The 16,532-nt window shown below is 35.3% G+C and overlaps 1 protein-coding gene across 2 annotated transcripts in view; it reads right to left on the bottom strand.

The window, feature by feature from the left end:
- LOC306855927 (tyrosine-protein phosphatase non-receptor type 13-like) overlaps positions 1 to 16,532 on the bottom strand; it is an 81,571-nt gene that overhangs the window by 33,273 nt on the left and 31,766 nt on the right. Inside the window, exons 8-14 of one of the 2 annotated variants that reach the window (XM_079394897.1) lie at positions 5,027 to 5,119; positions 4,426 to 4,516; positions 2,937 to 3,135; positions 2,295 to 2,369; positions 2,035 to 2,212; positions 1,332 to 1,482; positions 145 to 283 (exon numbers count right to left, since the gene is read on the bottom strand). In XM_079394897.1, coding sequence (XP_079251023.1) covers positions 145 to 283; positions 1,332 to 1,482; positions 2,035 to 2,212; positions 2,295 to 2,369; positions 2,937 to 3,135; positions 4,426 to 4,516; positions 5,027 to 5,119 — 926 coding nt within the window. The remainder of the gene's footprint in view (positions 1 to 144; positions 284 to 1,331; positions 1,483 to 2,034; positions 2,213 to 2,294; positions 2,370 to 2,936; positions 3,136 to 4,425; positions 4,517 to 5,026; positions 5,120 to 16,532) is intronic. The other variant, XM_079394898.1, reaches the window with a different exon arrangement.

Below are 16,532 nucleotides of genomic sequence, written 5' to 3'. Positions count from 1 at the left end.
TTTAAGATTAGTTTTTCACAAAAAATCTTTGTATTTGAGATACAATGCACTTTGGGTAGAATAGAATAGAATAGAATAGAATAGAATAGAATTTTCTAAAATCTCAAACAAAATATTCCTCTATTTTTCCTATGTAGTTTGTACCTCAGTCTGATAGTCCCCAAACTCTGCCTGCAGTGCCAGAGACGCCAAGATCATGGCATTTTCCAGGTCACAGCGCACCCGCTCCTCTAATATATCCTTCCGGAGCTGCAAGTAGTACTGGTGTTTGGTCATTGTGTGTCTATATAAAACAATGTTAATTAATTATTTTGGGTTAACTGAATAAAACACAGATATATGTATATACATGCTAATATAAATAATTGCTCAAAAGTATGGAGTATGATTTTTTGTCTGATTTATTTTTAATTTTATTATTCAGCAAGGACACATTAAATTGATTAAATGTGACATTAAAGAATTTCAAATTGTTACATTGTCACAATCTTTCAAAAATTACAAATGTTGTTCTTTTTAACTTTCTATTTATCAAAGAATGCTGACAATTTTTATATTTTCCACAATAATATTAATTAGCGCTGAGAAAAGTAGCAAACGGCTTTCAACATTAATAATAACTGTCTTGAGAATGGTCGATAATTCAGCTTTGCCATCACAGGAATATAATATATTTTAAAATGTATAAAAAAAAATAAAAGTAAATGGTTTTAATTGTAATATTTCACAATTGTACTGTTTTGCTATGTTTTCATCAAATAAATGTAGCCATGGTGAGCATAAGACACACTTATAAAAACATTTAAAAATCCTACAGACCCCAAACTTTTGAAGAATAGTGTGTATATATACTGTATTTGCTTCAATAGATTTATTCATATCACTGCACTTTTGTGTGCATGAAATAGACTTGAATTCAAAACAGTAAATCAAACCTAACACTGAGCACCAGCACATGTTTGGGCATGTGCGAGCGAACACTGTAAACTAAAATGAAGCTGCCAAAGGTGGTGAAGTGAGAAAATGTGCCTCCCACAAATATATTTTTGTTTAGCTATTTCAAACTATTTCCTTGAAAACATTTTTTGCAACATAATTGAGACCCACTGTGAACTGGTTTATATGTTCTTTGTGGTGGCCTAACAAGAGGAACAAGTAACCACAAAGTTCTGGAGTTGCAACAATAAAATTTAAATCGTTGTAAAAGCATTTGGCTTTCTAGCTACATTTCTAATGGTAAAGATTGCAATGATTTTGCAATTCATAAAAAAATATACTGACTCATGAGAAAAAAATCTATATTTTTGGACTCTGATTATGTTAGCTCTTACTGTATCAGACTGACATCATCCTGAAAGAACTTTATACGCAGGAACAGATTAAAATTGACATCCGACTTCTTTTTCCTCGGGTCATCCTTCCAACCGTCAGGTGCCACCTTTGAAAGTTTGGCATCAGGTTCGACGAAGAAGAACTCGTCATCTAAAATAAAGGAAAGAGAAAGAAAGATAAACAAACAGATTATGCTAAAAGAGTTCAATGCAGCATAACAAATAAAGCAGCCTTTGGTTTGGGAGGCATGAGTCAGAGGTCTTAATGAACCATCTGTGGACACAAACCACCTGTGTCCATTAAAGCCGAGGAGTCACGCAGGGGCAGCGCGTCAGGAAGAGAACAACAGTCATTTATTCTGTTGTATTTACACACTTCATGATCAAATAGCCCTGTTTACCCATAACATAAGCTGTAATAAATCATACTGTTGACATTTCAAGGAAATTCTTCCTAAATGCCATTGAAAAGAGGAAATTAATATGAAATAAGATATTAATAAATTCGGCATGGAGCTTTCATTTAGACTTAAATAACAAAAAACACAAAACTGTGTAGGAAATTTTATCTCTCACAAACGAAACAAGACTAACTTTTTTGTATCAGACAGAGAGGTATACAAAATACTAATGGGGTCAGAAAGCTAGGGACTGGATTTTTGCATGGTTTAATAGCAGTTTTAAAGGAAGATGGTTTATGCACCTTTAAGGTAGGCGAGACTGAAGAGATGGTGCTCGACCAGTCCAATGTGAGCTACGACCATGTCCAAAACATCCTTACAGACCGCCTTCACATCGCAACACAGCTCCAACTTCTGCCCGTTCAGTAAGACCACCCCCACCTTCCTCTGACTCTCCTCCACCTTCCCACGCTTGTTCTGCTGAAACACATGCAAAAACGATAAATGAATACATATACACAAATACATAGCAGTATAAAGCAAAGCAGATTAGATGTCTTACCATTATGGACGAAGGAACGGTTAAAACCACAGTTGGCTCGCTGCTCATCCTCACAAACTCAGGGCCAAACAAAGTCTACAACAAGAACAAATTCTATTTTTAAAAGGTCCCACAGAGTTAAACTTAGTTTTAATAAGAATTAAAAGTGATTCTGCTTTCTCATTCAGAAAAGGTATATATAATTTACAATGTAACATCTTAAGTCAAACTGAATTATTTTATGTTTGCATCATTTACACTATAGCTTGCATAAACTGAATTCAATTTGAATTGGATTACTCAATGCCAGTTATAGTGTGAATAGTGCAAATCTAAAGTGAATACATTTGTTATTTTATTCACAAGTGAATTAAATCTGAATGAAATGCATTTAGGCATATTCAATCTGAATTCAGTTAAACTGGATTACTTTATTCTTTGTCATTTACACAGTAACTTGCATGAACTGAAACTGAATTTAGTTGACCTTGATTCTTTTTTTATATCAAGCCTGCATAAACAAGCATTCAGTTAAATGCAATTATACAATTACTTCATGAAAGTTATGGTGTGAATGACATATCTGAAGTGAATACAGATTATCTGGATTACATTTTCTTTGCATTATTCATAATGCAATATACATAAAGCGAATTCAATTACTTTTGATTTGCGTGGATGGAGGCCTACTTCCAAAGGACTGTTGCGAAGGGGCTCCGCCAGGTCCATTATGGAGGCACGGGGGTCTTCGCCAGGATAGATGGAAGCTCTAGACAGCCGTTCCTGGATCCTGTGTAACTCTTCCTGACGCTGGATCAGAAGTTCTGTGCCTGACAGCTCATCCTGACCCACCTCAAAAAGTCTGGAAATAAGGCAAAACCAGGAAGATTTTAAGTGTAGCAATTCCGTGCATTTTTACTACTTTGAAATCAATTACTTTTGTTTCCTTAAAATTCATAATAATAGGACTGGAGAACTAACTCTGCTAGCAGAATGAGCATGAAGAATAGTGTGTTACGTAAGCACTCTGGCATGCCACCCAATAGCAGAACCAGCTGGTTGCTGTGGGTGACCCATGGCGCAGCTCTTCGCCTTGGGCATCCTCAGGGAATCAATTACTGAACTCTGCCACAAAACCTGCTTTACAAAACAGGAACACCTGGCAACCTTTGTCATGACCGCATCGCTGCCAACACCTACTGCAGGGAAGAGCAGTGCTGGGTAGTTCAGCTGTTTAACCAGCAGGGGGAGGAGTAGAATAACTGACTCAATGAGAAATACATTAGATGGGAGTTTTTTGTTGTTGTTTGTTTTACAGTATTCACACTTACTTCTGGGGGTTTGTCAGGGAAAATAAGAATAAAATGCAACAAAAACTGCTGGGAGATCACTGGATAAGTTGTTAATGGCAGAGAACAAGGGAAACAGTGGGATATCAAAGTGCAAAGTATCTAACATAAACTTGGCCCTACGATTATGACAATAGTGATGACATAATTCAAATGCTCATTTTAAATCACCTTCACATACATTTATAAGCAGAACACTTTTTCCATAATCTAAATAACACACAGACACACCTTAAAAGTTATCCTAGCAAAGACAGCCCGTAGCCGCAATGATTTTCATATTAAGATGCTAATATTTATAGCATACGTCCTTTAACTCCCACAGAAACCTGTTGACACTTTAATTGACATGTAAAGCATTATTTGGCTGATGTATGAGCCTTTCAAATCATGAGAACCACGTGTGTTCAAAATAACATTTCTCACAATATTTGTGAACTTCATTGCTTGAACACAGTTTTAACTATCTACAATACTACACACTACCCCAAACCTTACTTTTAAAAGTAAGACATATTTTCATCACTTTTACCTATGGAGATGTCCCCACAGGGAGATTTTGTGCTGTTTGTATCATTTCTGGGGGAAATTTTGTCCTCACAGTAAAACCACACACAGATGCGGTTCTTGTAACCAGAACTAAACTTGAACAGGATGAGAGGAAATTAACTCTTTTAAGGGTTTAGATTATCATTAACTTGGGCTGGGGTCCACAAAAGAGCTCAAGAAGGGGTCGGTACAGACAGACAGGACTGCATGATTGATCGACAAAGCAGGAAGCATCAGAGAAAAAGAACGAATACCTGTGTCTCTGTGCACTGTTGAGCGAAACGGCATCATGCTCTGACAGGCCGACGTGAGAGCTGTATCGCCTCAAATCTTCCGGCTTCTTAACTGTTTGTGTACAGAAGAAAGTTGTGAAACGAATGCACGTAAAGTATGTGCCTTCCACAGTAATATGCAAATAAAAAAGCATTTTTATGTCCCCTATATGAACCGGATGGTCATCAATGAGTGAACCCGAGTGACATCCACCCACATTCATCTAAAGTGTTGAAATGGCCGCAGTATTATGAGATGCGATGACTCTCACTGCATTCACAAATGCTGTAACGGTCTTAAATTAACCTCATATAAAAAAATAAAATCTTATTTTTGTAGAATTGTTTTTTCTTTATTTCCCCATAGTAACATTATTTTTTTATTTATTTTTTAAAATTAACTATGCAACAAGTTGACATTGTATAAAAGGGCAATTCAAAAAACAATTCTAAAGTCTGCTTTAGATAAGCAATTTTTGGAATCTGATCACGTAATCCAGTAATCAGTTACTATCCAGCACTGAACCTAGAAATACTCTATGCACCTGTTCTATTAAAAAATGGATGAGGTCATTAGCACAACCTTGTCTGTAGTCGGGGTCTGATGATGTCACAGAGGGGCTTTCGCTGGAGGAGCTGTAGTCGCTGTGGTATCTTCTGTGAGTATGCAGGGGATCTGAAAATGAATATTTCACACAAAACACCACAAGTCATAAAATGCAAATTCCATTATGTAAGAATTTAGCACAGCACATTCAAATATCAAGTTAACCTACTAATTTTATCATCTTTAATAGTTTAGACATGTGTCGGGGGAGTTTCCAAATATTCTTACAGTATTTAATCGTACGCTGATGGTATGAACGTGCATTCAAATCTCAAATCGTTCTTTAACGCATCACATTTTATGATCTCGAATGAAGGTATGTGCACAGCAGTGCTGTTTTAGGCCTTTGGGGGAATAAAAATAACATCAGCAAATCACATCTGAGTTAGCAAAATAACCTGGATGCTAGTTCTGGTTTAAAGTGATAAAGTGATAAAGTGAAGTGACATTCAGCCAAGTATGGTGACCCATACTCGGAATTCGTGCTCTGCATTTAACCCATCCAACGTGCACACACACAGCAGTGAACACACACACACCGTGAACATACACCCGGAGCAGTGGGCAGCCATTTATGCTGCGGCGCCCGGGGAGCAGTTGGGGGTTCGGTGCCTTGCTCAAGGGCACCTCAGTTGTGGTATTGAGGGTGGAGAGAGCGCTGGACATTCACTCCCCCCACCTACAATTCCTGCCGGCCGGAGACTCGAACCCGCAACCTTTGGATTACGAGTCCGACTCTCTAACCATTAGGCCACGACTTCCCACGAGAAGAAGTGAGATTGAGAAGTGAGATTGAGATTGAAAATACTGAAAGCTGTACAATACACAGAATGATCTAATCCAGTAAAATACAGTGAGACTACAGTGGTACTATTAATATTAATACTCCACCGCAGCCCCTAAAAAACACTGAAGAATAGTATAAACACCATCTGGAATCTTTCATCTGTCTGAGTGCTCAGTTTTCAAACAAGAAACCTTTACAAATGAAGACCCAAGACCTCAAACCTGATAAAACTACTTCAGGCTGACTCAATGAATGTAACAAGGCTCTGGATTTACAAGTGACAGAACTGAGGAATCTGTTTAATGCTGGAAAAAATAAAAAATAATAATAAAAAAAATATATGGTTATATTGTTACATATTTTTTAACATGACATTTGATTTCATGATTGACATGATTTCTTTTAACTGAATTTTATTTGAGTTAAAAATTAATAAAATAAATAAATAAATAAATAAATATAATTTATATTTTTATTATCTATTTTATATTTTCATTATTATAAACTAAACTATAAAATTGTCTTTTATAAACTAATTCAAATATCATATCAAATTATATACACATACATAAGCATGCATATGAAAACATTTTTCTAGGAAGTGTGTATTATACACTAAGTCACTAATTTTGATTCAAATAAAATTTCATTAAAGTACAGTAATAATAAAAATATAGATTAAGAATATAAATATTAAGTTATTAAATTTGTGTGTATATAAATATTACTAGAAAATGTGTGTATATATAAATTTACTAATTTTAATTCAAATAAAAAAAATTATAGTATAGTAATATAGAGTATAATATAAATGACAAATTCATTTCTGAAATTTGTAGCAATTTTCATTGCTATTAATTTTAAATTATTTCTTAAATTAGCTTGTTCGATTCGAATTCGAATGATTTGTGTTAGGTTGGTCTAATATTTTCCCTTTAAGAAATACTATAGTCCCTGTCTGTTTGTTCACAGTCAAATGATTAAGTTTGCATTTCCAGACCAAGCTCAAGTAAGAAACTCTGAATCATTGACTCAGCTTTACTTAGTGATGTAATGCGCACACACACACACAATCTAAACTTCGACTGAAGCTTGACAGCATCCCGTGTGTGTGTTGTGTTACCTCTGTGCACTATTTGACAAGTCTGTCAGGACCAGAAAATCGAGTCCATGCACTTCAATTACTCAATGCTGCATATTTAGCATTACCAGAATTCCTGAAGGATTTCTCAAGCCAGGAGTTTCGGAAAATCAGAGTTCAAAATTAAGAAGAACAATGAAGCTTTCGTCTCATGCTCGACTGACTGCTCTCCTCAGTAAACAATTAGTCCAACCTCGAGTGAAATTTCTAAACAATGACAATTATGTAAAGCAATCAAACAGTTCCACGTAAACACACTAGTGCAAATGCAACCACTCATCTTTCTCTGAAACCACCTTGAAATGTTGAAAGATGTGTAAACAGTTAGATAAACTCAGCGAACCATCCAGTCCACTGACTTGAAACCACGTGCTCATGGAGGAAATATAGATGAATAAACAGCATTCTTGACCGGCACCATCATGTGTGCTCGTGAGGCCCGAAGTGCATCATTTTACTTTTGCAATAGGTGAGGAATCATCAGAAATGTAAATAAATAAAATGCATTTATTTATTAATAAATGTATTCGATAAATAAATTTAGTTTGTTAGTTACTATAGGTACATCTAAAACAATTAGAACATCGAGAAAAACTTTTGAATATATTTTACATTCATAACATGTAAAGTAAGACATTTCAAAAGTTTTTTTGCTTTAATTTTGATGATTAGAGCTTATAGCTCAAAATCCAGTATCTCAATATATTATAATATTTATATTTGAGTTTCATTAAATGACCATCTCTACAGTATAAATTCAGGGTCTCTCTTGTTCTTTGAAAGCACAATAATGGGGAAGACTGCTGACTTGGAAATGATCCAGAAGATGAACATTGACGCCCTCCACAAAGAGGGTAAGTCACAGAGGGTCATTACTGAAAGGTGTGGCTGTTTACAGAGTGCTGTATCAAAGCATATTAAATCCAAAGTTGACTGGAAGGAAGAAACTGGGTAGGAAAAGGTGCACAAGTAAAAAAAGTCAAAAGTCTGGAAAGACTAAACAGAAACTTACAAGCAACAGGGATGACCGCAAGCTTGAGAATACTGTCAAGCAAAGCTGATTCAGACACTTGGGAGAGTTTCACAAGGAGTGGATTGAAGCTGGAGTCAGTGCATCAAGAGTCACCAAGCTCAAATGTCTACAGGAAAAGGGCTACCAAGCCACTTCTGAAACAGAAACAACGTCAGAAGCATCTTACCTGGGCTACGGAGAAAAATAACTGGACTGTTGCTCAGTGGTCCAAAGTCTTCTTTTCAGATAAATTTAAATTTTGCATTTCATTTGGAATTTAATGTCTGGAGTCTGGATCAAGACTGGAGAGGCACAGAACCCAAGCTGCTTGAAGTCCAGTTTCCACAGTCAGTGATGATTTGGGGTGCCGTGATGTCTGCTGGTGTTGGTCCATTGTGTTTCATCAAGTCCAGAGTCAATGCAGCCGTCTACCAGGAGATTTGAGCACTTTATGCTTCCATCTGCTGACAAGCTTTATGGAGATGCTGATTTCCTTTTCCAGCAGAACTTAAGCATCTGCCCACAGTGCCAAAACCACTTCCAAGTGGTTTGCTGACCATGATATTACTGTGCTTGATTGGCCGGCCAACATGCCTGACCTGAACCCCATATGGAATCTATGGGATATTTTCAAGAGAAAGAAGAGAAACAGTCGATCCAACAATACAGACGAGCTGAAGGCTCAATAGTGCCTCAGCAGAGCCACAGGCTGATCGCTTCCATGTAATTCCTCACTGATGCTGGAGTTTGTGCTAAAGGAGCCCCGACCCCGAGGGCATAAATGAACATACTTTAAAGAACTTGAACTTTTCTGCTTTGCAAAATATTTTTCTGATTGATCTTAGGAAATATTCTAATATTTTGAGATACTGGATTTTGACTTTCATGAGCTGTAAGCTCTAATCATCAAAATTAAAACACAACAAAAAACTTTTGAAATGTCTTACTTTACATGTAATGAATCTAAAATATACATGAAAGTTTCACTTTTTGAAATAAGTTACAAAAAAATGCAGTTTATCACGATATAATTTTTTTTTTTTGATTTTTGAGGGAATGAATGAAAGCCATTCATTCATTTATGCATTATTATGCGTTATATATGCAAGTAAATAATTCCATTGGACAATTTAATGCATTGCAAGACAGCAATTTTTATACAATTATTATTTACTAGAGTAGAGTAGAACAGAACTGAACAGAATATTGAAAAAAAAAAAATCAATCAGTCGCAATGTTCAGATTTGTCATTCATTCCTTAAAAAAAACTAATAAATAAATCAATAAATAGATGCATTTTGTTATTGTGTGTCTATTTTTTTATTTATAGGGAAAACATTCAGTAATTCCCATTATTCTCTACATTATATTTTAAAATATATTTTTTTTTACTTAATAATGCAACATTGATATAATGTATACTTTTTAATTAATGCATCACATTGCAAAAATAAAAATGATCTTTAAACAAGCTGAAAATAATTAAAATACAGCTGGGGGGGGGCGGGATCATGTGTTTCTTTTAATGACAGTAGTCAATGTAACAACTGAACAATTATTTGATTGGTACATTGAACTAAACATTGGAAAATTTATTTTCATGCCAACTATCCACAAAGTGTGCAGCTTAAAAAAATATATATATCTATAAAATAAAAACAAAAAATGTATATATATTTTTTTTTGAAGCTGCACACATTGTGGATTTGTGCCATTGCATTAGCACCCCCCCCCCCCCCCTCCCAATATAATGGCAGCGTAAACGCAGTGTTCTCTTATAAGATTCACTCTGCAAAGCATGTCTACAGGAGGACCTGGCACCCCTTGGAAGAGGTGTTAATAACCACTGTACAAACACAAACCAAGACACACACTAAACTAAACACAAAAACAGACACGCACACACATTCTACTTTAACTACAATGGAAACGCTACCCACACGGTGCAGTTATCAGTGGCTGGTGGGAGTTTGGCAGGTTGTGAAGTGAGTCACTGGCACACAAACACGCAGCGTATCAACAGAGCGGCCCATGACAACATGGAGGTATGACAGCACGTCTGCTAAAAGCCTCTGAAGGCAAGTTCTGAGCTGTCGCATTGACTCCCTCGAGTGTGCACTTACTCTTGGCTCATAATTTATTTTACAACTCTTTTTGTAGAAAGAAAATCTGTGAAATGGACAGAAACAAGGAGGAGTGCATTAGGAAGCAGGACAGCGTGTTCTGCCACAGGCTGCACGCATCACGTCCTGTCATACAAATCAATTTTCTGCTGCATTTCATGCCACTTTGCAGATGTGAGATCATTCCAGAGAAAATGCCTCTGGATCTACGCCAACCACAAGCTGAACGATAGTGATGAACGAGGTCTGCCAAACTAATGTGTTATCATTTTGTTGATGACTCGTCATAGAGCTCTATGCAGTTTCAGATGCTCCTGAACCATAATTGTGGGTTATATTTATCTGGAAGGCCTCACTTATGAAAAATTCTGTGTAAATTGTTTGCAAAACGATTCATTCAAACGTGACAACATATGCAAGAATAGTGTTAAAAACGATTTACATGGAAATTTGTTCTGCTCAAGTTTCACGAATGGCATGTTACATGTTGTGTAATTTGGTGTCTGTTCAGCCAAAAAATATGAAAATATGCATTTATGAATAATATTCAGTAATCAAAATGGTACAAAAAAGATCAAATCGATTAATTGTGACCCAAGACCAATATATGAAATAAAATAAAAAACATGTCCATTCACAGTTAAATATCTAATTTATTCAGTTTATATACAGAAAGAAAGAAAGAAAGAAAGAAAGAGAGAAAGAAAGAGAGAAAGAAAGAGAGAAAGAAAGAAAGAAAGAAAGAAAGAAAGAAAGAAAGAAAGAAAGAAAGAAAGAAAGAAAGAAAGAAAGAAAGAAAGAAAGAAAGAAAGAAAGAAAGAAAGAAAGAAAGAAAGAAAGAAAGAAAGAAAAGCCAATAACCAATACTGAATGAATAAATTGTGCGTGTCAATAAAAAAATAAAATAAAAAAAAAGTACAGAAAAGAATATATTAAACATTCCATTTATGGTTGATATTAAAATAAAATAGGGGACATGCACATTAAATAAAACTATTAAATATCCAATAGTCTATATACCATTCAATAAACAAAAATTAAAAATTAAATAAATAAATCCACTAACCAGTATAGAACAGATATTGTGATTCACTGTCAACTTTTGAAAAATAAAATGCTAAATTAAATATCAAGTTACCTATATACCTATAACTTAGATTAAAATAAATAAATAATATAACATTCATATATATTGTGCATTTCTAGTGTCATCCCTGACAAAGGTCTATGGTTCTCGAAAGTGGACAAATAACACTGTGTCCACTTTCATTGGACAAACATCTGCAAATGAAGAGCAGAACAGATGGTATCCCAATGGATGCTGGCTCCCAACTGTTGGATCTGCCAGCAGCGGATGGCCTGTGATGACCTCAGATCTTGTAAGTCGGCCATCAGAAGCTCAGAGGATCGGTACGTGCAGGTGGACAGGTCACACACATCAACGCCACCGCAGCATCTTCTGTCAAATCGCTTTTCAGGAAGGAAAAGGCTTATTCCATTGTTTTCTCTTTTCCCTACTCTCACTTTTCCCAATCCTGCTTGCTCTTCACCACTTCCTCATGTTCCTTGCCTGTTTCCAGTCTTTTTTTTTTTTTTTTTTCTCCTCTGATCTTGATGTTCTAGAGGCCCGGAGCAGCTTGGACTCATATACTGGTGATTATTGCCACTGAAAGCCTTACATGCAAAAGGATTTCAACTTAAAAAGACATAAAAACAAAGGAAGAAAAGAGGAACAAGGGATTAATGGGGTGATTATAGCCGGATGAAGACAAAAAGCACAAAAGGGTTTCAGGAGTTTTCATTAGAGCTGAAGAGGCTCGCTCAGAGTCGCTTTGTTTTGCGCTGATTTTAAGAGGAAGGTCAAAGTTTTACAAGCAAAATGGAAAAAGCTTTTATTCTATCAAGTCAGAGTTCTGACTTGCATATCCTCGTGCTTTTACTGTATTTTTCAAGATCAAACGTAAAGACATGAAAGCCTCCGGGCATGTGGTTTTGTAGCAAAAACTAACTCGGAATTGCTTTTTAAATATATTACAAATCTTTCCCCCCCTCCAGACATACTTTTTCATAAGAACATGCATATAATAATTTCTAAAAACATGGTATAGGGCAGGGGTTGGCAAGTTTGGCATCGGGCCAAAAAAAAATTTCACCGCTAGATGGCGGGCCAGAACATAATCGAAGAATAATTTAAGATATTAACTGATTTGAATTGCCTGTGACTGACTGTTACAGTGTATTTTGTAACTGGTAGTGAGCTGTTACTCTGTGTAAAATCCTGCGACAGTCATTAACAAAAAGCCTCATTTGTGTGGCGGTGTCCAATCAGAGTATGTGAGCGGAGTGGAGCGTCAACAATCCCACCCCCGAGCATTTTATAATCACTCTGCGCTCACTGATATCAGAAACACCGCTCCGCGTCTAAAGTATTTAATTATGTTTGAAATATTTTAGTTGTATGGAAGCCAGTTTCCGACACTGAATAAAAAAAAAAAAAAAGTAGTTTTTTTTCACAGAATTGTGAGATATAAACTCGCAATTGCGAGTTATAAAGTCAGAATTGCGAGTTAAAGTCCAGTTTTGAGGGGGGAAAAAGACTGATATGTTCTCAGAATTTATATCTCAGAATTATGACTTTTTAACTCGCAATTGCGAGTTTATATCACGCAATTCTGAGAAAAAAAGTCAGTTGTCAGCTGAAAATATTCAGAAGGAACAAATAAATTCCTTGAGAAATATAACTTCCCGCTCATGTCCACTGCAGTCATCATAGCCTTCACATTCTTTCTGATTTGAGTGATCCTTTTCTATCTAGCTAGCTAAATATGTTTAACATGTAAATTATAGCTAATTATGCAGTTATATAACGTGCCGTTGACAGCACCAGGGCACCTCCATCAGGGGGGCATTTCTGGGGGGGCACAAATCACGTTGTGTGTGTGGGGGGGGGGGGATTCGGGTGGGAAGCGTGCAATCTGTGATCGCGTGCAGTTGCTGACACTCGCTAAAGCATGTAATCGCTTTCTTATGTGCGCTGTTTTATCGGTTTCACTTTCGCTTTCAAAAAAAATCACGTTCAGCAAGGAGGGGAGAGGATGGAAAGTGGGGGGCACAGTAACTCATTTGGGGGAGCACGGCCCGCGAATGCCCCCCCTTGGCACCAGCCCTGGTCGTTGGCATGAATTGTACTCGTGATGGAGCGGTGGTGGAACGCTCTTGGAGCGAGTGAAAACCACGACACTCCGCCTTTTAAAAAATCCGCTCCTCGCTCCATGCAAAATCAGACCGCTCCGCGCTCTGCTCACATACTCTAATTGTGATTAACTGTTACTGTCATTACAAATCTATTTCAGAACCAGCCGCTATCAAAATAATCTGGCTACGGACGCGGGACAGATATCATTGCTGGAGGGCCACTCTTGGCCCGCGGGCCGCCTGTTGCTGACCACTGGTACAGAGGATGCCAAGCTTAGAATGTTAGAAACAAATTGTAAACAAAAAAATAAATATTATTTACACACTGAAACGACTTTAGGATGAAAGAGACACAGTGACTCCAAAAAGTATTTGCACACTTACACAACATTTAAAATGCATGCATTTCACTGCAGTAAATAACAAAATGTTAAACCAAGTGGCATCTGCAAAGAAATGATGCTACAGCTTTTACTAACCAGTGTTTTTGCAAATATTTTTAACATAAAAAGTCATTTTACTTTAGTTAATGACATTTCTTTATGTTTGACTAGAAATTAGAAAGTGTACAAATATTTGTAGTTCACCCATAAATGAAAATTTTGCCATCATTTACTCTAAAAGTTGTTCCAACTCAACCTATACGAGTTCATTTCTTCTGCACAAGATATTTTGAAGAATGTTGGTAACCAAAAAGTTGCTGGTAGCCATTGACTTTCTATAGTATTTTTTCCCAATGGCTACTAGCAACTATTTGGTTACCAACATTCTTCAAATTATCTTCTTTTGTGTTTAACAGAAGAAAAGAAACTCAAGAGGGCAAGTAAATAATTTCCATTTTTGGGTAAACTGCCCCATTCATTTTGAACAGTATATCTATTGCTCTATTAACTGAATGAATAGATTACTTATAGAATGTTCAATTGAAAGTTTATCACATCTTACATAAACTTTACAATTCAGAATTGAAACCATATTTCTGTGTGAGAGTGTGTCTATTGAGAAAAATACTTAAATAAATAATAAATAAATAAATAAAATAAAACCGGGATAAGATCATTTGCGAATGAGAATCTTGTTCAGATTAATAAGTGAGAAACAAAAACTATAAAAAGCAAACAAATATAAAATCTGGATTAGATTATGCTTCATGAATAAATGAGTATCTTGAGAGAGAGAAAAAAAAAAAAAAAGCTTGCAAACGAACAAATAAGATAACCAGAACATTTCTAACATAATGAGGTTTGAGTGTGAAAATGAAGCTGGCGCACATATTTAAAACACCAGGTGACACTGGAATCCAACACGCAAGTTCTTAGGATTTTACTGCATTACAAAGATGACACCTTCATATCAAACATGACATTCAAGAAGACAGAAACGACAGCAAGAATGCAAAGCACAGCACTGGATGATGGATTTTACACTACAGAGCACGATAAAGCAAACGATAAAGCTGCAAACTACAGAAATGAGGAACACAACCCCAAACAGCACATTTTTTGTGGCTCAACAAATGATCTGTGCTCCACTGCATTCATTCGCAGCAAATGAAGGCACTAAAACACATCAAAATATGCACTCTTTGTGGACTCTGCTCTAATGGGGCTGGACATTCCTTCTCTTCAGGATTGTGGGTAATGCGGCCCATTATTGTCAGGAAAATGAGTCTGACTCATGTTTACACAAGCAGACGGACAGACGGCTCGATACACACAATCTTGTTTTCACTCACAAAAGCAATAAGATGGCACAGATTCATCTTACACTACACTTTAGAGAACACGCAATTGAAAACAAGTAGTTAAAGAGTTCAGTATAATTGAATATAAGCTGAAAAAATCTAAAAATGTCACCATTATTACAACATAACCGTGAGTACCTTCACATATGATGTATGCTAAATGGCGTAATTAATAAACAAAACACATAAGTTAGCCAACCAAGTCATTTACATACGTCTTAAAAGGTAGAGTAGAAAAGGGTCATTTAATTCTAAGAATCTTACAGAAGAAAGCACTTGTGAAAAACTATAAATTGTTTTGTTGTTTTTGTTTTTTGGCATTAAAAAAATCATTGACTAACATTTCAAGTGGAAAAAATGTTACTAAAAAGTGTAGCATATTGTCCCTTTAAAAAAAACAGCGTCAGATAGAAAAGCTTAATGGATCCATGAGCCAGAGTAAAGCCTTATGGACTGGGAAGAGAAAGTCTTTGGTTCTGAGCTCGATCGTGGTAAAAATAGCAGCCAAACAGCTTGCGGCTCAGTTCAGGGCCAGGTCGGATAAAAAAGCCTGAGGTTTATTATGATGAAGCAAAGCTTCACTCCATCGAGAAAATGTCCAGATGGAGGCCAGGCGAAGGATGTGTACATGAACGTGGCACATATGAAGAATTCAACATCTCATGGAGACTGCAAGGCGGCAATATGACAAGGAGGAAGAGAGACATTATATGGGAGCATAAATTTAAAAAAAATTGTCGCACTGTATTGAACACAGATTTACAGTCAAGCAAACGGAGATTACATTTTTTTTTATTAAATATCCAGGCCTGAAATGTTCAGACAATTTGTTTAAATGAAAAAAGCAATTCACTCATTCTCCCACTCCATATATTTATCAATACACAAATAACTATAATACCTTGATTAATTTTACTACTAAATTAGTAATTTTACTAAATACAATATTGAGTCAATTAATAAAATTGTTAAAATACAACAATTTAAAGAAAATCTTAAAAACATTAAAAATCTTTATTAAAAGCAATTATTAAAATAAAAATATATATATTTAGATAACATTTTAGAATGTTTTATATTAAAATAAAACAATTTAGATCATTTTCAAGGTCTTAAAATAAGATTTTTTTTATTTATTAACAAACAATTATATAATTATTAAAATCATTATTATTTAATTAGTTTTAAACATTTTACAACTAAATTAGAAATTTTACTATATACTATATTCAGTTCAATAAATAAAATGTTTTGTTAAAATACAATATTTTTATTCAAATAAAATCTAAAATCTTTTCATTTAAAACAAATGCAATACAATTATTAAAATAAAAATTTAGATTTTAAATGGTCTTGTATTAAAAAAAAATAAAAACAATTAAAATTATAATTGTTATATAGATAATTCTCAAGGTCTTAAAATAAAAATAAAAATCATTTTTATTTAAATAAAATCTGTTTAATTAAAACACAATAATAT

The sequence above is a fragment of the Barbus barbus genome (assembly GCF_936440315.1).
Source record: "Barbus barbus genome assembly, chromosome: 36".
Lineage (NCBI taxonomy): Eukaryota > Metazoa > Chordata > Actinopteri > Cypriniformes > Cyprinidae > Barbus > Barbus barbus.
This window is presented reverse-complemented; position numbering and strand designations above follow the sequence as displayed.